General features: G+C 42.4%; 2 protein-coding genes across 8 annotated transcripts in view; both read right to left on the bottom strand.

Moving 5' to 3' along the window:
• HTRA1 (HtrA serine peptidase 1) overlaps window positions 1–8,811 on the bottom strand; it is a 32,195-nt gene extending 23,384 nt beyond the window's left edge. Inside the window, exon 1 of the mRNA XM_005520810.3 lies at window positions 7,731–8,811. Within this exon, the coding sequence (XP_005520867.3) occupies window positions 7,731–8,811 (1,081 nt within the window). The remainder of the gene's footprint in view (window positions 1–7,730) is intronic.
• A 4,706-nt stretch (window positions 8,812–13,517) lies between these two features.
• Window positions 13,518–23,933, bottom strand: part of PLEKHA1 (pleckstrin homology domain containing A1) — a 30,359-nt gene continuing 19,943 nt past the window's right edge. For 5 of the 7 annotated variants that reach the window (XM_088059318.1, XM_005520809.3, XM_088059319.1 and 2 more), the window contains 6 exons: window positions 23,043–23,186; window positions 22,009–22,077; window positions 19,800–19,864; window positions 19,371–19,434; window positions 18,949–19,038; window positions 13,518–15,704 (listed from right to left, as the gene is read on the bottom strand). In XM_088059318.1, coding sequence (XP_087915444.1) covers window positions 15,375–15,704; window positions 18,949–19,038; window positions 19,371–19,434; window positions 19,800–19,864; window positions 22,009–22,077; window positions 23,043–23,186 — 762 coding nt within the window. In that variant the 3' untranslated portion in view covers window positions 13,518–15,374. Of the gene's footprint in view, window positions 15,705–17,780; window positions 17,852–18,948; window positions 19,039–19,370; window positions 19,435–19,799; window positions 19,865–22,008; window positions 22,078–23,042; window positions 23,187–23,933 lie in introns of all 7 variants that reach the window. The other 2 variants (XM_014250316.2, XM_014250317.2) reach the window with 2 other exon arrangements.

Here is a 23,933-nt window from a genome sequence, read left to right as displayed (position 1 = left end):
AGGAAACTGCAATTCCTTCTGTAAACAGCAGCGGTGAGGTGGGAGGAAACCCAGCTTGTGCATAAACAGGCAGGGCTGCAGCCCCGGGATGCAGGAACGCAGCCCTGGGAGCAGGAACACGCCGTTCCTGCAGCACCATTGCCATATTAATACAATACTGAGGGGGGCTCAGCCGAGATGGCTAATTAATTAATTAGCTGGGAGCCAGAAGCCCTCTGACAAAGGCACAGAGCTCTGGCAGTGCCCTGCACAGGATGGCATGAGCAGGGGAGGCAGCGTGCAGGGAGATGCTCGGACACGTGGAATAAAGGTGAAGAGCAATTCAGGACAAGGGCAAAGAGTGCTGAGCTCCAAAGTGACATTAACAGCAGCCCTGTCTGAGCTGGAAACACCAAGAAATGTAAGGCAGGTAATTATGGAAAAGAGTCTGCCCCATTTCCTGCAGACAGAGGAACAGAATTTTTCAGCCAACAGGTTTAAAGCGGACAATTCCCTTCTCTGCAGAAGGCTGAAAATACAACAGATGAGTCAGGAATAATTTCTCTTCTCCTTTTTTTCCAGCCCTGCTCAGTTTGTGTCGCTTCCAAGTCGGGTCATCACCCTGCTTTACCTCCCAACTCCAACACACGGCAGGCAGAGAACCAGCAAAATAACCTCCAAATGCGCATTAAGTACCAACGACGTGGTAATTCCTGTATCCCACATGTAACCAGCAGCTGTCTGATCTTGAGAGTTCCTCTTAAAATTATAAACCCATTAAGATCTCACTTTAAGTATGTGAGAAACTTTAGCACTGCATCTTCAGAAGAAATCCCTGCTTAAGGGAGACTAAGCTTCAACTTCCAGGAACCCTGGTATGAAGACACCAGGGAATAAAAACAAGTTCTTGTTTTCATGCTTCTTAAACTTCTCTCTAGCCTAAAAAAAAAAAACAAAACAAAAACTCTTAAGGGGAAAGCCTATAAAAAGCTTCCTAAGATGCTGCTTTTCTGCAGCTGGAGAAGGCATTGATTTCACCCTTGCTGTGGCAGGACTTAGGAGTGACATGAAGCTGATACAAATAAGGATCAAATCTATAGGAAAAAATAGATAGAAAATCCTCAGAACAGTAATAAAACAGACACCACTCCTACTCTGGGGTGTTGTAATTGTACAGTGCATGAACCCAGCATAACTACATTGCAAAAGCCTCAATAGCCTGAAAAATCTGTCAGTACAAATACTTTGGCAGTATTTTCTACATCTGTCTCAAGAATCACTCTGAGGCCACCCAGATTTGGTTTAATGCAGACATCAGAAATCAGTGCATGGCTGGGAAATGAACCTGGAGTAATGTGGATCTTCTGCCACCCTACCTGGAGAGCTGCAATAAGGGGGTGGCTCTGCCCCTGGTGAGGCACTGTCCCACAGAGCCCTGCTGCTCCTGTAGTTCCTCATGGAAGGTTTAAAGGACAGCAGGTTTCAATTTCACTCTCTCAGATATGTGCTTTTCAAAGACGTTTAGAGTTCTAATTATTAGATTCACTGCTCCCCTATCAACAGTAGCTATTGAAATATTGATATTCTTATCTACACGCCTATCCTGCCTTATTTTATGGACCATCTGAGTATTTTTTGTATTAATAAGAGGCTTCTGCTTGTCCACTTTTAGTGTCTGAATACAAAAGCAAACAAGGGTTAGCCAGGCTTTACCTTCATAGATTGAGGTCTACACAGAGATAGAGAAAGGGCAGACATTCCTAACAGGGCCTGTGCTGTCCTGGAAAAAGGAGTGAATCATCCCTTTGCCACCACAAATACTGAAGCATGAGATTCCTGGGGGGTTGTGTTTATTTTGGGGGTGGGATGGTGGGAGGGGAGAGACTTGTTTGGGTTTCTCTTTCTTCCTAGTGCTTGGTCCACCCACTCCTTCCCTCCTCCAAGAGGATTTTCTGTGGATGCAGATCGACAGATCATCGATGCTCTTAGCTGGGCAAAGCCAAAACTGCAGCCTGAAAGTTTGAGAAATAGAGTAATGGAAAAGAAAAGTAATGGAAAATGGAGCAGCAACGCTGGCAAGGGGCAGAAAACTGAGCAGGGACTCATGAAAGCTCAGTTTGCTCTCAGCTCTGCTGCTGGCTGACCTTGAGCAAAGCTCTTTATCTTTCCCTGCCCTAGATTCACTATCTGTGAAATGGGGCAATGACAGCGGTCTCTGGAAAAATATTGAGAGCTCCTCCTAATGTTCCCCCCTGCTACAGAAAAGATTTCAAATTTTAGACCACTGGGGAACTTCTCTGCATGACTACCAGATTGAATAGGAGTTATTTTATCCATCAGTTGTCTGGCAACAAAAATATGTGCAAATCCAAGTGCTACCAGAAACATTTTAAGCACCATAGCTCACATCCAGCGTCTCACTGGGATTTCTAGCAGCAGTTCTGCAAAAGGGGATGTAGGAACTGCACATGCCTCTCCCATGTCTCACCAAAAAAAAGGCTTTACAAGAGCAAGGAGATGGAAAGACTGAGAAACCTTGATGGGGAAAAAATGGCATTGACAAGAATGAGGTTTGGATAACCAGTACCACAGAGTTTGAATGGCACTGCCACCCCCCTGCTGGCAGTGACAGTGACACCAGCCTGGTTCCAGCCTGCAGGAAAGGCAGAGGAAAATGCATCTGCTCACACATGAAACACATATTTGCTTTGTTTTTCCATTTTTTTTCCTCCAGAATCAAACTCCTGGCAGAGCATTTGTAAGAAATTGCACAGCCCAGCTGACCTGCAGCCTTGTGCTTCACCTTATCAGTGCACCAGGGTACCTGGTATTAACCCAGAAATCCAAGAGCTGCTCTGCCTGCCTGCATAATTCATCTCCAGCTGCTAAAATGTGGTAGCAAAGACCTTCTCAGTTCACTGAACTTTAAAATAACTTGTCACCTGTGTCCTGTCTCACAACTTTAAGATATTTTAACTCTCCTGTTACCTACAGATACAAGGTCAGCATCCATAGTATAAGAACAATTATTTTATAGCCCTTTGATACAAGGGAGTGGAGGCTTAGTTTTTAGTTATATTCTTCTCTTTGAAGCAGGACAACCAATTTGGGAATCGCAGTGACCTGCATCCAGAAGGCAAAACAAAGTCTTTTATTCTACATCCTGAACACAGCCTCCAAAATAATGTCAGGTATTCACTTGGGCCCAGTTTCAGAGGCAGTGGGACTCACTGCCAAGTCCAGCCAGAGATCCCAGAGGCCCCAGCAGCTTCTGGGAGTGAGGAATGGCTGTATTTACAACACAAGTTAAGTTCCACAGTACCCCAGTTTCTATTTCTGACGTTGCTTTCTTTCACTCCAAGCACACGTACATTCACATTCGAAAAATATTTTCCAGCTTCTCCTATTTCTTGGGCGGCAGAGCCTGGGAGCTGCTCGGGATATGCTGCCTCCCTCACATCCAGACTCTTAACAACACTCCTGCTGCTTACTCATGGCCTCAAGTATTCCTGCCCAGTCCACAGGTACTTTTAAATTTCAAAGCCCAGAAGATGAAAGGATTGAATCTTTCCTTGTCCTAAATCTGTATTTACTGACTTGACTGTTTGAAGTCTGGAGACTACAAAATTACTGCCTGCTCCCTGGGAAGGAAATCTAGATGTGGAAAGGGGAAAAGGTGACCTTCTTCTGACAAACCACTTCTTACCTTATAGTTGCCTCCTCTCTGAGCTGGCTACTTGGCTTAAGAATAGCCTTTTAATCTCACACTTGGGAATTGGTTCTCTTCTGGAAGGATGGTGCTATTTATTTCCATTGCCTTCGGTGCCTCTTCTCTCCCTCCCTCCCTCTCCCTCCCTTCTGCTGCTGCTGCAAAATAGACTGAGGAAAATTTGGAAAAGAATGATGTTCAGACCACCCAAACAGCAACTGAGGGAGGAGATGAAATTTAGCAGCACTGCAATGCTCATTTGTGCACTCAGACCCAAAAACCTGGTCCTGCTGGGTCATTTTTAATAGACTTAGCACGTGCCAAGTAACCTGCCAAAGTCTCCCAACACTTCTTCAGCACACAACTCATAATAATAAAACCACCACCACCATGTGCCTGTTATTATCTTCGGGGAAACAGCTGAAAGCCTTGTTCATAACAACAGTATCAACTTCCCTCTTGATAAATATCTGGCTGGGTGCCCGAGCCTCACAGATTTCCCGGCTGTTTCTCTCCCTGCCCAAAGCCTGGTTGCTGGCAGGCTCAGCAGTGCCAGCCCATCAGTGCTACCAGCACAGGAATGCAGGCAGCTCCATCTCCTGCATCTCTGCTGCACTGAGCTCACTCTTTCGCTGCTTTAGAAGGACTCAGTGAATGACAAACGGGTTATTGACCCCAGAGCTCCTTTTCTCCTGCCAGATAATTACACAGAGACATTGGATGCAGTTTTGCCTGCTGCATTTCAGAACACAAAGCCACTTTGCAAGAAACTGAGTGGCTTTTTTTTTTTTATTTTTTATTTTATTTTTTTTGCTGCCTCCTCCCTGTCTCTAGAGCTGTGAAATCAGGTGATGAAGTAGCCAAGTCTGGATCTCAGTGATACACAGCTTTCTAGACTGGGAGCTACCCCTCACCTCTGCCTTCTCCCCAGGCAATCAAGCTGTAATGACCTGTTTAATCTAAGCCCTAAGAGCTCCCTTCAAACCCCAGATGTGTGAGCAAGCCTGGGACAGAAGTGTGAGCCACCTGTGACAGATGCCAGCAAGATGAGGACTGCTGAGCTCACTGGGACACCACACTAGACACAGTAAACCTAATAAAAATATGAAAACATATAAAACCAGCTCAAAACCAGGCAGAAAATAGTTAGAAATGGAGAGCAACCACAAAGAATGTTCTTCTTCCTCAGGTTAATGAGGAAAGGACAAATCCAGGTTAGTTTTTATTTTACAGTGTGAAAAGCACTAGGTGGAGAGAAGGGCACGCTGTCCCAAAACACCTGCCAACACTTGTGGGAAAAATGAGGAAGGGAATAAAGCCTGGTTTAAGTTGTGTGCTGAGCCTTCTTCTCTTGGTCAGCAGGAGGGATTTAAAGCCACCAAAAACATATTTGCAGAAGAAAAAGAAAACATCCTCCCAGCACGCTGAACCTCACCACTGAGTACTGAGGTCTGGTGGCACTGACCTCGCTCCTGGGTGTGGGATGCTCTTACACATCCACAGTTTCTGCCCAGAGGACATTCACCTTCTCTCTTGTATTTTCAGTGGTATCAGCACACACAGAGCTGCAGCAGCACGGGCTCTGAACATCCTCTGGCAAGGTCTCTCATGCTCTGATGGGAAGGGAAGATTTCTTAGGTGACAGCTGCAGCTCTGTTGGGGCTGGTGCAGCAAGGACACACCAGGATGGGCAGCACTGCCCGTGGCTCAGCTGTACACTGCTGGGAAGGGCTTGAGTTTTGTAAGGTTCATTTTGCAAAGAAAATCATCCCCCTTATGCACACAGAGCCAGAGCAACCTGCTCCTGCCTCTGCTGCATCCTCCCAAACACAGCTGGTGTTTGAAGAGGTTCCCTGGGAATCCCTGACGGACAAAATAACAGCAGCAGGAGCAGACTGCAGTAGATGAAAATGACAGAAAGTTTTGCTTTATTTTAAGCAATATTCACATCATTGTACTTGACCAGCTACTGAGATAGTGTGAAGTTAAAAAACAACAACAAAAAGTGCTTTCCAAACACTTTCTCCATGTTCCCATCCCTTTGTTTCTCTAGGCTGTTGCATTGTATTGACCAAATTATTTATGTGGGTATGCTGCTATGAAAAAATGGCTAGAGATAATGCAACCTTTAGGTAGAAAGAACACTCCTGATGACAAACTCAAAATAAAATTAAAAATTAACTACTTTAAGGAGCCAAATATTATTCAATGCTTTTTCAAAACATCGATTCAAGCACTTTACAGCCTGCTCTCCCTCCATCCCTTTTATTTCAGGTTTTTACATATGAAAAAAAAAGCTTTGCTGGTAGCAATGTTTGCTCTCATTCAGGAATAAACATGTGCTACTGGTTGGCTTCTCCAGCACTTTCTTTTTGTTCTAGAGGTGCAACAGGGCAAAATTATTATCTGGAATTGCTCCTGATGGATCTACAACAGCAGAGCTTTCCCAGACAGGGACTCTGTGCAGCCCGTGCATTTTCTGTACCCCCCAGCAGAGACACGTATTGCTCCCAGCTCAAACACAGCCCCAATTCTGCAAACGTTCAGCAGAAAAGGCTGATAAAACAATATTGGTTTCACAAATTGAGAATAAAAATCGCAGGGCATTGTCTTACACTGGGCATCAGGAAACTGTGGAGTGAAAGGTTTGATTGTCTCCAGTGTCAGCAAATGCCAGCTCCGTGTTGTGCCATGGAGCACAACACAGCTTTGACACTGAGGGCACAACCAGGGCCACAAAAAATGGATTGTGTTGGCACCAAAGCTGTGAGTTTGATCTGTAGGCTGAGCACACAGCCACTATACATCAGAATGTTTTTCTGCTGGAGAGATGATGGCTAAGTATAGAAAAAGATGGGGTTTAAAAGAAAGGAAGTCCAGAAATGACTGAATTTATACCAAAAAGAATTAATCCTCGCCAAAATAGCACTGATGTACTAAAAAGTGTCCACCACTACAGAAATAAAGGCTTAATTCATGTTAATTTTTACACGTTACCCCCTGTTGGTGCTGAATGGCTTGGAAGGGATACACAGCCTCGGCTTATGAGGTTTAATCCTGCCTGTATTAGGGGCTGCATCTTGTGACGATCATCCCTTGCTTATCCCAGCACGGCTTTGCCCCGCTTGTGTCACATCCTGCACTCACCAAACCACACCAAACACTTCTCCGGCCACTCCAGCCGCTTCGTAACCCGGCAATGCCCTTTTACACCCTTTACAAATGATGTGCATCCGTCCCGCAGCTCCGAGTGCTCACAGGAACCCGGCAATGCCCTTTTACACCCTTTACAAATGATGTGCATCCGTCCCGCAGCTCCGAGTGCTCACACCACATTCGGCAGTGACAGCTGACAACTAAAGAATGCCAAGGGAGAAACGCCACGCATTGTTACTTATGGGCGGCCATCTCCATCCTCTAAAAACCCCGACAAAAACAAACACTGAACTCCAGACTGAGCTTAACGCGCTGTTAACAGGCTTCTCCCTTTCCAGCAAGTCTTTCATTAATCAGAGCGCATCTGCTAAGCCGGGCCAAGGCAGGCAGCAGCCTGCTCTGCCCACCCCTTTGCTCCATCGCATCTGAACGGCTCCTGCATTCCTGCCTTTATTCCCCGGGGCATTTCCCTGTCACAGAGCTCCGGGACGGGAGCGCACTCGAGTTTATTTCTCCAAACTTCGCTGGAGCCGCATAGCCGGCCCCGGCTCCTCAGCCGCTTCTGAGCGTTTGCACCAATTTCCCCCAGTTTCGAGCCCGGCATCACCCCTCGTGGGGTGGGAGATGAGTTAAGTCGGGTACAGAGGTTTTTTTCCCCCCCTGCACTTGGCAGTCGCTGTCGAACCGCATTCCTGCTCCGGTTTCTGGCTGAGCTGGAGCGCCCGGCTTGAGCAGAGGCCAAGCCTCGGCTGCGGCTCCTCTCTGCGAGGCTCCGGCCGGGGAATCGGCTGCGGGGATGATGGGGCCGGACCTCCGAGCCTTCATCCCCCCCGGCTCCCCGGGGCATCCCCCCCGAGCCCCGGGACATCCCCCCGCGCATCCTCACCCTGCCCGCAGGCTCCGCGCTGGATGGCGATGATGGGAGGCTGCCGGAGGCGCTCGGCACGGCGGCTGGCGGCCCGCAGCTGGCAGTGGCTGCCGTAGGTCACCGCATCGCTGCCGCACACGGGCTCGCTGCTGGTGCACTGGCAGCGCCCCGCGGCCGCCCGCTTGCGCACCGTGGCCGAGGCGGGCACGGCTCCGGGGGGCAGCACGCACTGCAGCCCCTCTCCGCAGGGCGGCCCGGCTCCCCCGCACGCCTCGCCCTCCTCCGCTCCGCACACGCGGCAGCAGCCGCAGGCGTCGGGCACCGGCCCGCCCGGACAGGCTGCGGGCAGCGCCGGGCAGCGGGAGCGATCGCAGCGCTCGGGGCAGGCGGGCGAAGGAGCGGCCAGCAGTGCCGGCAGCACGGAGGGCAGCAGGGCCGCCAGCAGCAGCGCCCAGCCCCGCAGCGGCACCGCGGCGGCGGCTCCGGGGCGGCGAGAGCGGGGAGAGCGGTGAGAGCGCCGGGGGCCGGGCGGCCGCTTTAAGGAGAGACGCGGCGGGGCGGGGCGGGAGAGCGGGCACGGCCCCCCCGGGCTGGGACACCCCCACACTGCCCCCCCGGGACAGCGACATCCCACCGGGACAGCGACATTCCCCCGGGACAGCGACATCCCACCGGGACAGCGACATTCCCCCGGGACAGCGACATTCCCCCGGGACAGCGACATTCCCCCGGGGACCGCGATATCCCCTCGGGACAGCGACATTCCCCTCGGGACAGCGACATCCCAACCCCGGGACAGCGACTCCGGCTCTGCGGGAAACCTGGCGGTGAAAGCACGGAAATCGCGACAGGCGACAAGCATCGGGGAAAGGCTGATAACGCGCTCCTGCCAGCAAAGAAAGGGGGATGTCAACGCTTCCCCACCTCGGGAATTACGGGAAAGCAACCCAAAGTAAGCGCCGATAAGGTTTCCAGCTGTGATAAAGGGATGGGGGGAGCGCGGCGCCGGTCCCGTGCTGGAAGGAGTGAAGCGATACACCCATTTAATGTAAATGTATGTAAATATCCCCAGCAGGAATGCCCGGTATTCCCGTGACATTCCCGGCTCGGTAGGAGCTGGCCGGTACCCGAGGGATGGAAGGAAGGAAGGATGCTCCCGAGCCTTCTGCCCGGCCCAGAGATGCTCAGAGCCGCAGGGCGAGGTGGATACCAGCAATTAGCAAAAGGTTAATCAACCGAAATAATAATAGGAAAAAAAAATTGAAAAAAAAAGGTAATTTTCCACCATCGCACAGGCAGGCTGATCCCATTTATCCGGCAGCTGGGCACCGGCCAGAACCCATGGACAGAGGTCCCTCTGCCATCTGCCCTTTGGGCACATACTCGGAAAGGAGTTTTAATTATAACCAAGGGCGCCCTCCGAGGGACAGGGCATCCCTGCCAGAGCTGAGGGAACGGTTTAACAGAGCTGGAAACCAAGCAAAGCCAATTTTTTTATTTTTTTTTTTTTTTAATTACAAGCCGATTAAACTTTTGAACTGACTCCCAATCTATAATTATTTAAGTGTACCTTTATCAGGCGCCGATAACCAAGCAGCTAATGAACTTTACAAGCCATTAGGCAAGAGGAAATGCTGTTAACTGTTAAATGAGCTGCGACCAAGGAGTTGAACTTGTCAGCAACTACATTAATACAAAATAATTCAAAATATTTTCTCTTAGGTTAAGTTTAACAACGAGCCACTTGAGCAGGTAGAAGCAGCTTCCAAGCACCAGAATTCAAATTGTTCCAGGGAACACTGTAAAAACTTATCAAACTGTGTTCAAAACTTACTAAACTGTTGGTTAGTACCTGTTGCTTGGAAACCACATATATTCCAATATTCCCAGTTAAAGTTCCAGTGTGAACTCTTTACAGCTGCAGTTTTCCAATAACTTCTACTCTCTGCAAGGAAAGAGATTTCAGGAGAATCACCTGATTTCAGAAGTGACCCAAGGAGTAAAATTGAACAGTTCACAGAAAATTGTCTTAATATTAAAATAACTTGTGTTAATAAGCCTAAGAAAAACCTTGAAAATATTTAAAGTTAAAAAATTTTTAAATGTATGTATATACACATACCCCCTATATATGTATATAGGTAGATATCACAGCAAAATGTTTCCAAGTAATTAATTATCCATTGCTTATTAACTACTTTTAATAGGCTTTGGGGTTTTATGAGCCTGGGATTTTTTTTTTGTTTGGTTTGGGTTTTTCCCCTTTTTAAAGAAAGATACATCTTTAAGGAAAGGTGATGAGCTTTTAGCAACAAACAAACAAACAAACAACAACCCCCAGCAGACAAAAAACCCCCAAACCCATTAAAAATACCCCAAAAGGAAAAAAAAACCAAACTAACAAAACACAAAACAAAACAAAAAACAGATTCAGGAAAGATCTCAAACTCCTATTTGGAAGCACAAAAAAAAAAAATAAAATTCAAAGATAAATGAATTATTGTGGAGTTTCATCCTCCCCAGCCCAGAAAGGCTCTCTGCTCTCCTCTCTCACATTGCTGTGCTCAGGACACTCAGGAGCCTCATCTCAGGCAGGAAAAAATTACAGGCAGTGGGAAAGCTCCAGGTTCTGTCATCCTCTCGCCACGGATGGTTTTGTCTAGAGAACAAAGGTGTACAATTGTTTTGTTAACAAGTCAGCCAGCACTATCAGCTTCACGCTCTTTTTGGTAGGAATGTTAATCTTCTATTGAGTATTAAAAATATTTTATTATATTAATTTTATAGTTATCATGTAGGGAAATCTGAATATAAACGTTTTGCTTTCCAGAATAACTCTTTGGGGAGGTCAATAAATTAGCTCACTGAGAAATAGGTTAGTTAATTGTCTGATTAGTTAATTGTCTATCTGATCTGTGTAGAAGTGCCTTAGACCGGAGAGGCACCGCACGCCCAGCAATTATTGCTTCTCCTCCACCTGCCACAGAGCAGTTCCCCGAGCCAGCAGACATTAACCACCAGAAAGGTCAAAAACGTGGGCTGGAAAACACACTTCAGAGTGTCAGTGGTAAAATATCTCAAATCCTGCTTTTCGAAGGGAACTGGGTGATGGGAGGCTCCACCTAGAGATCACTCACTAGAAATTCCCCCAGAGGAATGGAAGGGATGCGGGGATGCCAGCCTGCCCTGCCCTGCCCCCCTCGGAGCACCTGGGCACACACGGAAAGGGGACATGGAAAGGATGAAAAAGATGAAAAAAGGACACACTTGGCAAGTGAAAATAGAGTAAAGTCTGAGTCTAGAATGATCCCGGCCAGAGAAGAGGATGGGAAGGCTGGAATGCTGATAGTCTGAGCAAACTTCAACATCTTGGAGTTCGCAGAAAGCTGTTCTGGCTTTATTCTGTCTGTTCATTATTATCCTAATAATTTTGCTTCATGCCTTAATGGTTTCCTGTGAGATTTCCCGGGGGAAAAGCGTAACATCCCTACTCCCACCTCCCCCAAACCCAGGGCTTCTCCACTTTAACATAACAAGAGAAATCTTACAAAGACTTAAAGAAAAAACAAACCTTTTTAAAAACTAGATTAATTGCTACCTACAGAAAAAACAAACAAACAAAAAAATGCCACTGCTTTGAAAGAGAATGGCTTCAAACCAGGGAATTTAAAACTCCACGTTCTTTTCCTGATATAATCTAACCCTGGTGCTCGACAAGCATTAACTGCTGGCATAATTTACAAACTAAATGAGCCATCGGGGTGTCTTTTGTAAAGCCTGACACGAAGCCAAGCGACCTGCCCCAAGAAACAATCGCTAATGCGCACCGAGTGTGTCTTTGCGGTCAGATGGCATTTCCTTCCTGTCGGAGGGCAAAGCTACCAGCAGGAGCGCACGTAGGACACAGCAGACTGTGAAACAAGCTGAAACTTTTGTCATTTACACAAACTGCTCTGAGAGCTGGCAGCTGGCAGCCCTCTGCTGAGAGCAGAGGTGACTCGGGTGGCCCGATGGAGAAGGCGACAGAGGTTTCAATTCTCGCAAGATGCGCTCGCCGTGCGCTCCGATAGGCAAAACTGCTCTCGTTTGAAATGCAAATCCCTAATTACAGAGTCCAAAATACAATTACAGTCCCAATTACAAAGTCCATTTTCTGTAAATATTTTATTTTACTTTGAAGGGCAGCGCTCAACAGCTACTACACCTTTAGTGGTGCCTTCACAAATGAGTACCAGTTTATCTTCCTCAGGTTCCAGTTCTTCCAGTTACCTTAAGTATTTCACTATTTTATTTCAGAAGGGCTTTAGCAGCTCACTGCTTGGAGCATCAAATAACTTGTAGGCTGTTCTACAAAGCTCTAATGACTATTAAGACATCAAATGAAACTGTTGAAAGGTAAAACTACAGAGAGCACAGGGGGCTTCACTGCTTTAAATTCAACTTTTAGATCAAAATTCCCTATCCAGTATTTCCCCTCCTTTCATTTCTTCGCTCTCTCTCACCTCTGTTCAAAATGGAATTACTAAAACGACAGTAATATTACTGTTCCACATCTTCAGGGTGTATATATTAGGTGCACTTTAATTTCTCCATCCATTTTAATACTTACTATAAAACCTGAAAAAAATTACCCAAAAAATAGAGCAAAAATTAAAACAAAACAAACAAAAAAGCCAACAAAAAAACACCAACCAACCTGGAACAGTCCAGTGACTCAAAAACTGGAGTCTCCAGATCAGTTTTTAAGTGTGAAATACACTTTAAAAGCACATTAGTATTAGACTTGACCGATTTTTAAAGCTGGAGTGTGACCCCTAGGTGGTGCTGACATCCTGATATTCCACGAGGTTAAGGAATATTCCACTTTATTAAACTGTATCCTGGAGCATCACCCCTCAGAACTGCCTCCAGGAATGTGCACTGCAGTCAGCAGCTCCATTTTCTGTAAATATTTTATTTTAACACGGTGGGTTTAAATCTGTAGCCATACAGAATAATTTGATTTCCTCTTCAGTGAAGGGGCAGAGTGCACAGCCAGGTGGTGGCAGTGGAATCTGGGTAATTGTGTCCAGTCTGTATTTCAGGAAAGAGAAACTTCTCTGAGAGAGAACCCTTCTGATCCACCAGTATAAAGACAGAAAAATCATTTTCTGTTACATTTTCTTCCCCTGGGATATTTTTTTAATCACTATCCCTTGCATAACACATAAAACTTCCACAGAAGAAACTGAGAACAGCACAAGAAAATCAGCTCAGTCTGTTCAATTTCATTCTTAGGCTACACAACCTGATTGGATTTGAAGAATTAGAGATGTTATGGCTGGATAAAGGAGAATCTGATCTCTTACGTGCTGAAAAAGATATTGCTCTGATCACATACTTGTCATGGTGCAAAGAAACTCAAGCAGACGTCATTTTAAGTTACCCAAACTGATTTATTGACAATTTAAATGTGACATATTTACAGCACTGTTTCTAAAATAATTTAACAATTTTCATAGATTTATAAAAGTACTGATAAATAGGAGACCCTGACAGTGACCAACCACAAATATTTCCCTATGCTACTGAACTACAACAGTAGTTCATTTCATTTTTCATTTTTCTCTTTTGCCCTCTTTTTGTAAGTCCCATAATGGAGCTGCTTTACCTCCACCCAATGTGTAAAGTTGCCAATACCAAAATATAATAAAATGACCATGCAGTGTGAAAGCTGTACCAGAGCAAGTGATTTCAGATGTTAGACTACAGTAAAAATATAACAATGCAAAGTGTCTTCCACACAGAATGTACTTGTGAAAAAAATAAGCTTTTAAAGAGCTAATGGTTTATTTTTATAGAAATTAAAACCTACAATACTAGTACAGACATTTACAGTAATTTCCAATTCTGTGCTAGTTTTCACATATATCTAAAGTCAAACAAAACCAGTAATTTACAGACACCACTGCCTTAAGACAGTGGTTAATTAGCTTATGGATAGAAGAAAAAAATAAACCAAAACCAAAAGAAGGTGCTGATATAATTTAAGGTTTTGAAATTTATTAAATTCCATTCTTATATTGGACACCAATTATTCTGTCCTGGGATCAACAAATTGCTGTGGTAAAGCCATCTGTATCTCTCGAGCAGGAAGTCAGATTGGAAGTTGGAGAGAAGATGGACTTGCCTGATATGTATCTTAGGTTCCAGTAGACAGAGGAAGTCTCACAAAGCTGGACAATCGGGATCACAGTAAGCAGCAGCATGAGATATTTGTGAGGTTGGGATTAAAGCAAACATTTTTTTTCCAAAAATGATGAAAAGTACACATTACCTAATCCAATACTTGAAATGTAAAGGTTCTCCTCGCTGGCATCACTGATGCCCCGTAACACAATGTACACAAACAACAAAATAGTCACTTTTTAAGAACACATATTGCACAGCAGTGGGTGCAACACCAGAACACTGGTACCCCTGGCATAGACCTTGTTTTATAGAGCTGTTTCAAACTATGCTATCCAGAGCAACTCCAAGCCAACACTCAAACCCAGTAAGAATGGTTTGTGTACATCACTAACCCAAAAGTGTTTCAACAATGTGAGAGAAAACACAGGCACTTCAGATTCTTAGTGCACCAAAAGTTATAGGCCACGATTGCAGGACTAGGAACAGTTCAGTACCAATAACAACACAACTAAAGGAGCTCTTCCACTGATCAATACAGAAACAAGAACTGTTCACAAAGCACTGGGAAGGATATCATTCTCAAAACAGTAACCAAACAATACATTTAAACATTTAAGAAAACATAATTGCTGCAAAGCCTAATGTAACACAACACAAACCCTACTTAGTTAAAAAGATCTAAAGTGTCCAAATTCCAAAGTCCAAATTCTCTTCTCCCCCCTCCAAAACACCACTACATGCAGTCCGTGGAAATCCAAATGTGCAAAAAGTTATAACCCACCTTAAGGAGTGCATCAAAAATAGGCTGACTATTCAAAATATTATTTTAGTGGAAATTTTACAGCACCATAACTAGAATTCCAAGGGAGTTCAGAATTCTTGTTCTAGTAACAAATCAGTTGACACTGTTGATCCTAAAGAACAGAAGAAACATTTTGTGCATTTCCTGGTATCTGAAAGTCACGGAGAGAAAAAATTCTCATATATGCCTAAAATCTTACTGTAGTTTAAGATGAAATTAAATAATCACATTTGTTGGCAACAAGTTCTCCAAAATAGAGCATTAGTTGCGAATTTAGTAAATCTGCCAGATTAGGAATTAGAAGTTGCTGGTACCTTGTTTACTTGCAGAAGTATTTCTTTATATATATATATATATATATATATATATATATAAAATGCATTTTGGGTTGTTTTTTCTTTCCTAAACTGTGCAGTTTGGCCCCTCCCTAGTAAGTGATTTACTATCAGGCTTTGAGAAAACGCCTCAGGTCCATCTCTGACCCTCAGCTGAAAGGCAACACGCAAACACATTATATATACCCATGTGTGCACAGGAACACACACACACATATATATAACAGCAGTGCTCCGGTTTTCTTTTGTTTTTTGTTTTTTTGTTCTCATTTCCTGGAATTTTCTTTGGTTCAAAGTCCGAGCAAGGAAATTAAAGGACCGAACAAATGGATCATTCTCCAAACGCTTCCATCCCTACACGTCACTAACTGGAAGGCTTGCATCATCCAGATCCACAAGGCCAGGATCCTGTTCCTGAGTGCCATTTTTGCTCCGGGGTTCCCAGGGGCCCCGTTCAGTCACTTTGGAAGTTGATTCTCTTGGAGTGACAGCCTGGATCTTGTAGCTCCTTGGCCTGGCCTTGGTAAAAGACTCGTGAAATCCTCGCTTCTCCAGAGCAGGGGGTTTGGGGTGAGGGGCTGGGACCAGAGGGCTGCCGTGAGGGGCTGTGGAATGTGAGCTGCCTGCGGCTGGGCCGGCAGGACGGACAGCATGGCCGGGTTCGGAACAAGACTCGGGATGCTCCTGGAAAAAGAAAGGAATGTGTCAGATCCAGGTGCTGATGTCACGTTGGAAAGATGCAGTTTCAGATGTCACACTCACAAAAAAATAAATAAAAAAAATCGAGACAGAAAATACACAAAGCGAAGCATCAGCCACGGCAGCAGGAGGCAGGTGCTTTCTCGAGGCACTGCTTTACCGAGTGTGAGCTCACAGCAGGATGTGACAGCAACGTCAGCTGCTACACTGAATGAAACTGAATTCTTAAACCAGGCACAGCAGCTCTGCAGACTTTATAATATAGTCCAGCAAATTGAGGCTCTTCATTTTACTATGATATTTAATAACCTCTTTTAGATGCACATTGGAAAGGCCATTGAAAATCACATCTTTCCAAAAGGAAAATGTATTCAGACCTATTCATATAAATCAAGCACTCGTATCCTGAATCCTGAAGTAATGCACATTTTACTGTTTCCTCTTCTTGGGATACCAAATCTTCCCAGTTTCTCCCAAGGACCAAACAAAAATTTTAAGCTATCAAGGGTATATAAAAATTTCCAAAGTTAATGACCTAGAAAAGAAACTGATACTGAAGCTACTCCTTCCATTCAAGTTATTGTTTTGTGTTTATTCTCATTATTCTGCTGACCTTTACATTTACTTACTGAGAGAAACAAATCCCCAGACTACCCAGGAATGATTTAGCTGTCTGAAGCACAGCCATGGAATGCCATTTGGATGTCCTGGAATAGCCAGACCTCCTGAAGAGGAACAAGAAGTTCCTTGGGTTCTGCACTGCATCCATCAGTTCTGTCAGGCTGTCTGAAATCCCTGAGCAGTGCTGGGTTTGAAATGCTCTGATCCAAATGCTGTGTGATGTTGGAGTGAACTGTGTGTGCATCAGGAGCTGCAGCTGCTGCCAGTTCTGCCATCACCAGTGTTAGTCCAGGAACTAAAGGAATCTGCCAACCCATGTGCACACACAAATCAAGGCATTTCTCAAGCACTTTTGTTAGCCAAAAAAACCCCAAACCCATCACAGATGTGTGTCCAAGATGCAAATATACATCCTCAATTCATATTTTTTTCCACAGTAGTTTTTCAAGTTTCTTTTAGTCATGACATTCTTATGACACATGAATTAATAAATTTAATCCAAATAGATTTTGTCAAGTACTACCAGATTTCTTTTTACAAATGAGTTTAGTGTTATTAGATGAACCTGTGCAACTTTTTTTTGGACTTGAGTTTAGTGTTCAATTTTACTAAAGTATTTCACATCATTTACATTGCCTTATTTTATACCTGATTTGAAACTCCACTTAAAAAAAAAAGTTTGCTTTGAACTTACAATTAACTTGTTTGCTTTGAACTTACTGATTTACCTACTGTTCTTTTTATTATTAATAACTTTACTTCACCAAATAGGACAAAAGGGATATTAGGACAAGATCTCTGAATTTTTGCTAAGCTGCCCTGAAGGTTCTTCAGATTTTACTACCCACATTGTAATTTCAGTTAAAAGACTGTGCTGCTGCACTACTCCTAAGGTGCCCTGCTTTGAACAGTATATTGATTATACATTATTTTATAGTGCTTCTATGTTTGAACTAATCATTTCATGCAGAGACCTCATAAGCCATGCAAATCAGGCTACTATATAGCCTGATTCCAAATCCTAGAGTTAAAAACGTGCATGTTCTGTGTACACTCATCTGTATTAGTTTGTGGGCAGCTTCAATTTAATCTTGCTTTTGCGCAGTTTCAAAAGAAATGTGAAGTAAAATGGAAATATGAACTCTCATGCAAATTAGCTGTAGCACTTTCCTATTAAAGTGACATCACATCACCTTATGTTTAAATATTTACTGTGCTTTGACGGATAAGCAGTGGTTTTGGCGTTTTTCATTTCCAATCATTTTAAAAGCAAGAAAAAACAGTGCAAACCTGTGAGTGAATGGTATTATTGATGAGTTAGTTTTCAGTAATGGTAATGACAACAGGTAGCATTATTTTTTAGTTTGTTTTGTAGTGCAAATTAGTGTCTAGTCCTAGCCCTCTTGTTAAGAAGGCGAGTTTCCATGAGAGCCCACATACGTGCTGCATTCACCAGTTCTTGATGTATACCTCTGTATACAAGGATTCGACAGCCTTCTGGCCTGCCGCATCTGGAACACAGTGCAAAGCTAAGATTAGAGTCACCTGGACTTGGGAGAGAGGACAACAGAGGGAACAAGAAGTGATGCAGACAGTCATAGCTACATTGCTCAGTTAGCCCCACACAAAAAAAAAAAAAGAAAAAAAGCGTACAGAAAGAAAAGTTACCTGCGTGTTTTCATAGCCCCCACAAAGAGAAAGTTTATAACAGGAAGTCTTAAATAAAAGCATGAAGCAGCTACCAAAAATTGGTTGATAGCTTAAGCTGTCATGGTATCAATGCAAATTTGTAGCCAAAAGCCAAGTTTGAATTATTAGATTTCAGATTATGGGGGTAATGATACATTCAGTTTATTACAAAGCATCCCAGAGACAGAAAATTAAAAACACAGCATGCAATACCTGAACTCTGAAGTATCCCTGGTACTACATCTGGACATACTTGGAGACACTGTGACACCAGAGTAACTCCCACTACTTTGCACAAGTTAATGACCTCTGTGCTAAATAACTAATACAGTTTAAATGCTAGTAGGTATGAAATGCTGGCATCCACGTGGCTTCAGAAATATTAACACTTTTCACAGTGCTCCCCCAGTGCAGAACTGCAAGATGCTGTTCTCACTGCACTTCCAACAGCAAGAACTAATTCATGTGAGCACAGATCTCTTAGTTTAAATTTTTATCTGTATCTGCATATACAATAAGCTATCAGCAATAGAGAATGACAATTTAGCAGTGAGAGCCATTACAAAGAAATTAAGATATTGTCATTTGATTGCAAAACAGAAATTAGCAGAAACGCCTCACAGGAATTAGAAGTTTTAATTTAACTCCCAAACTAGTCATAGTGACAGATCATACTGAATTTCTCTAGGTTAGCACTGCATTATCTATGTGTTCAAGCAGACAATGCACAGAAAGTCACAGGTAGGACTAAAAAAAAGCGCTCTGTTAAAAACACAGTATTTGATACCAGTCTGATTGAAAGTTCATGCAAAGAGGCCACGTTACTACAGGACAGGAGAGAGGAAAGGCAAAAGGAAAACACCAGGACTGAATGGCACAAGTGAACAGGAGCTAATGGCAGCTCCTGGGGGTGACGTACGGAAGCTGCTGATCTGCCAGGTCCCCGCTGCGCTACGATGGCCCCAGAAATGGCCTTTATCCAGCTGTGCATGTCCTCAGGGCTGTCTGCCTGCAGCCAACAACAACACCACGGTCAGCAGCAACCCTCAGCTGCCCACTGTCCCACCACCTGCAGCAGCACAACCTAACCCTGCTGGCCAGTGTCCCGCTGAAACCCAGGGGGGCTTTATTTCTTAACCCAGACATTTCTTAAGGTCTTACTCTGAATTTACTGTTTATATAAAGCTATATAAAGAAGTGAATAGAATATCCCGAGGATCACATCCCCCCCTGAAAAATCATGGCATGGTCAAAGTGAAAAAGTGCTGCTATTTCAATTTTAAAGTGTATTTAACTCTGGCAGTCTCTTGGGTTTGCCCAAAGTTTAAAAAAAGAAATTACCTGCACATAAAAGGTTCGAGAAGTTGTTACAATTTCAAAGAGATTGTCTCTCATCATTATATCACTGCAAATGAAATATAAAAATACTTCAAAAGCAAGTACAACCTTCCTACTGTATTTTATCAAGACTGTAGAACTGGCAGAGAATCAGAGCATTTGCTGTCTGACTTTTGCATTCCTTTATCACTCTACTATCGGATTTTTACTTATTTTAGCCCTAAGACTCTTTAGTTTACCAGTGGCACGTAATAATACAAACCCCTCAAAACCCATTTAATGCACAAAACAATGTGCTGTCCCATAAAGAAAGAACACCCCACACATGCACACATCAAGTGAAGTTACTGAATGGCTCTCCAAGGAGCAGCCTGGCCATGACCAAGCAGGGAATTCCATCCCATGTAATGACATCAGTGCTTCCCTCCTCACCTCTGTTTGCATTCCTGAACTTTATGGACCTCCTTAAGTGGTATAACCCTGAGAGGTTCCTTTTCCTGAAAAAAGAAACATGTTTTAGTACAGCGTACCTAACAACTAGAATATAAAGCCAGAGGCCAGGACAGCAGCAGTCTTACAAAAATGAGACTTTCAAAGCAATCACTTATGAAAAAAAGTGATGCCAACCAAAATTTCATTTGCTTTGGTAAGTATTAAATCAACCATGGCACTTGCAATGAAGAGGAGAACAAACCAACAAGTAGAACCTCCCAAAACATTAATTCCATACTACAATGAAGACAGCCACCCTGTCCTCTTCCCCATACCAGATCACACAACTGACCCTGGCCTCAAGAAGCTCATTTCATTAAAATTTTGATTACATTAATAAGCTGTGAAATGCTACCATAGAAGATGCTTTGTTAACTGTACTGCATGACATGGCTTTAAGTAAGATTAACTGTATCCTATACTTAATGCAATTGAAAGTACTACAAAGAAACCAGTCCTTAACACCTGTAAAAGAATGAGTACCCTCAAAGCATTCAGAAGTTCTGTTACCATAATGAAAATAAGTGGTAAAGTTTCACACCACAGGAATAAAGCAAGAACATTCAAACAAACACTTTCACTTTTCCCATGACAACATAATGTCACACATACTTTTATTTTCCAGTGGCTGTTGCAGAAAACCACAAACAAACAACAACTTATTTTACCTCCTACTGTGTTTTCTTGAAGCCAAGTTACAATGGATTGCTTCAGTCAGCTACAACTTCCAGATAAAACAAAAGCTTTCACCTCTGGAATGACTTCCCCTAGCATTTCTCTAACAGATACTTAGGAGATTTATGCTGAGCAACCAGCAAATATCACCCAAATGCAACCATCCTCCAGGAGCAGTTTTCATAGATCATTTTGCTCAATAGCAGATGAAATGTAGAAGGTTTAAAACACAATGTTTTCAGTTATTATGCTTCTTTTACGTCTTCTCTGTTGTTCTTAGATTCAATCATCAATGCATTAAAATGTATTTTCAAAGTAAAACATCAAGTGTGAACTGCAAGATCATCTCTGCAGTACAGACACCTGTTGAAGGGAAAAACCCAGCTCAAAAATTATCATTTTCTGAGTCTCCTATTGCCTGTATTCCACTATGCTCCTGTGGACTGACACAGAATCAAGGAACATGATGAAACACTAAAAGTGCAAGTATTTCTACCATCCTTCTATTATACTCTCCCACAGTACAATTCTTCACTCACTGGGTTAGACTTGTTTGTGAGCAATCTGAGCTCAGATTTGTTTTTTAAATAAAAATAGAGGATTTCTTACAGGCAATGAGTCAGAATTGTTCTGCTGACAGCTTAACAAAGACAATGATGAAAGATCAAACCCCTGCTACTGTTGCAGACACCCTCATTAGAAATTAAATCAAAGTTAACTTCAGAAACAGCCTGAAATTTGGGTTCTTGACATTTTACATCTTATGTTTGGCCTGTAAACTCAATTCTCCTTGATTTACAATACTCTACAACTCAGGTTTCATTCCTCAGGTTCAGATTTTCTTACATTTAGTCTGTTTTCCCAAAAAATGAATTCCACACTTAACTGTCTTCAGAACCAGCCATTTAATTTTTAAATGAAGCCTGAAGGCACTTAACATCTGGCCAAAATCAGCCAAAAACTTAAGAGTGACAAGGGAAAGAGAAAGGTCATGAAACTAGAAGAGACTCTGCAAATGTTGCTGTTGAACAGGAAATCAAGAGTTTTTTGTCCATCTTGGCTGCCCTGGTGAAACAAATGTGTGGGAGAAGATCCCATCACATCTAGGGTGGATGATAAAACATAATTCTAACCTTAAATGAAGAATTGTAAGATTATAGTTTTGTCTTTTCCACAGTGATCAGCTATTTCAACAACACAATTAATTACATGAGAGTGTAAAATGACAAAGTACTAATACAAAAATCAGGGTGACTGTGGATTTTATAACTGTTCTTCAGTGCCCTACAGGCAGCTTCCCAAACACATTGAACAGCTGAACAGTTGCCCCAGTAAGTTTTTTGTTCTTCCCAATCATGAAAAATTACAGTACAGACTCAAGAGTTGCAGCAGAGCATATTTCTCAAACACAAGCATATTCCTTCAGATTTTCTTGCAACTGTCACTGGAAAATAACACAGAATTGGAAGCTTACCAGTTCAGACTTGAAATATCCTATTGTGTTTTCATCTAATTGAAAGTATCTTCTCTTCCAGTTCTTCATCTGTTTAGGGAAAAGAAATAAATATTTATATATTTTATATATAAAATATAATTACATGTCATGTATTATGAATATATTGAATTATATTTACCATTCTAATTTTTATTTATAGTATATGATATTGTGTAATTCCTATTTATTCATAACAATTAATTTTTAATTTCTTCATTGCAGTTTATTATAATTAAATTTATTACAATATTATTTTATTAGTAGTATTAAGTTTATTATAATTATTATATTTAAAATGTTGCATCTTTAGTGACACCAAGATAATTATGCATGTGCATAAATGTGCACAACTAATACATTTTTTTGAAAAGTGAAAAAAATTAAAAATTAATTAAGCTACTATTTTCTAAGATTTATTCAAACTGTAGAAACTCAGCAGCTGAACTATTCTGTAGGAAAAATTCCAAGACAATACATCAGAGGTTTCTAGTTTATTTTTAACTAAAAAAGGGATGTCACAAAAAGAAGCTTCATAATCCAAGATAAAAAGAGTCTGAGAACTCAAAGATGTGTATCTTGCTTAATCTGAACTCTCTGTTCCTTCTTCTAGCAAGGCATCACATGAATAGCTCTGCTTGTGTTAATCAGTCTGATAAGCTGTAAAATTCTTCCTCTGAAATGAAAAATCAGCTTTTCTAAGCATTTTATTGATTTAAAAAGCAGGCACTGAACTTCTGTCCCAGTTTAGATGTTTTTAATAAGCAAAACAAGGATCTCTACAGAATGTGGAACAGGAGAATTCCCAGCTGCATGCACTAACCATCACATGGAAGTCTGTGCACACACTTTTAAAATATCTTCAATAACACAACACCAAAGAAAGTCATGAAAAGAAGTAACACAGATAAAAATTAAGTGCTACTGGAGCAGAAATTTTACCTTTAGTTAATCCTTATTACTGTCAGTAGTAATAAAACCACTGTCAATTGTCTTTTGTTTTTAATAATACTTACCACTGCTCCTTGTTTGACACAGTAACCAGCTTTGATAATGGCATTATCTGGGGGATGCTTAGCAGCAAAATAAGGAAGGTGAGTTTGTGACCGCTTCAAATAATTCCTGTCAGCCCCTTCACTGCCCTCACTGACCTCTTCTTTCTAGAAAAAAAAAAGCAGGAAGGTTCAGAATACTCTCAGGGTTTTTCCCTAAAGGTCAAGGAATAATTATGGTAGTTACAATAGAAAATAACTTTATTGTCCCATGCTCACAAATCCCATTTCCAATGTGAAAGAAGAAAATATTTTAACTGATTTCCAGAGACAACTAAGGCTCCCCAGGGGCAGATTCCCTGTAAGCTGCTCTTAGAAAATAAACTAAGAAAGTGCTGAATACTTTCAAATGATATTGACAAACAGTAAAAGAATGGTACATATTTAAACACACACGTGTATTTAGTGCAAACTTGTAACATGGGCAAAACACTAAAGGTGGCTACAGCAAACAAAAAGTTATTTCTAGGACTACAAGACATCAGAATTCACCAACTTCTTAAATGCATTTTGGGAGCATACATGTCATTTACATGATATTCATATAATCTGTAACTATTTTCAGCTCAGGAAACTTTCAGTAACAGATTCAGTTCTATCTTTAGCACTACACAGATTCTACTTCCATAAGCTTGTCCAGCCTCCCAAACTTTTTTTCTCCACTTTTCCTTACAACTTTTTTCCCCTTTTTTCTGTAAAAGGGGCAGAATTTCATCACTGTTAACACCAACAATTAATTTCACACAAAAATATTATTATTATACTAACAGGTACATGTGAGCAAAAAAAAATTGATACTCAAGCAATTCTTTAAAATCTTGTATGAAGGGAATAAAATCCTCAGAACCCCCACTC

This window comes from Pseudopodoces humilis, chromosome 9 (genome assembly GCF_049639895.1).
Source record: "Pseudopodoces humilis isolate 2021_Gansu_Grassland_sample_001 chromosome 9, ASM4963989v1, whole genome shotgun sequence".
Taxonomy (NCBI): Eukaryota; Metazoa; Chordata; class Aves; order Passeriformes; family Paridae; genus Pseudopodoces; species Pseudopodoces humilis.
Note: the sequence above shows the minus strand (reverse complement) of the source record. Positions and strands in the feature narration are given on the sequence as shown.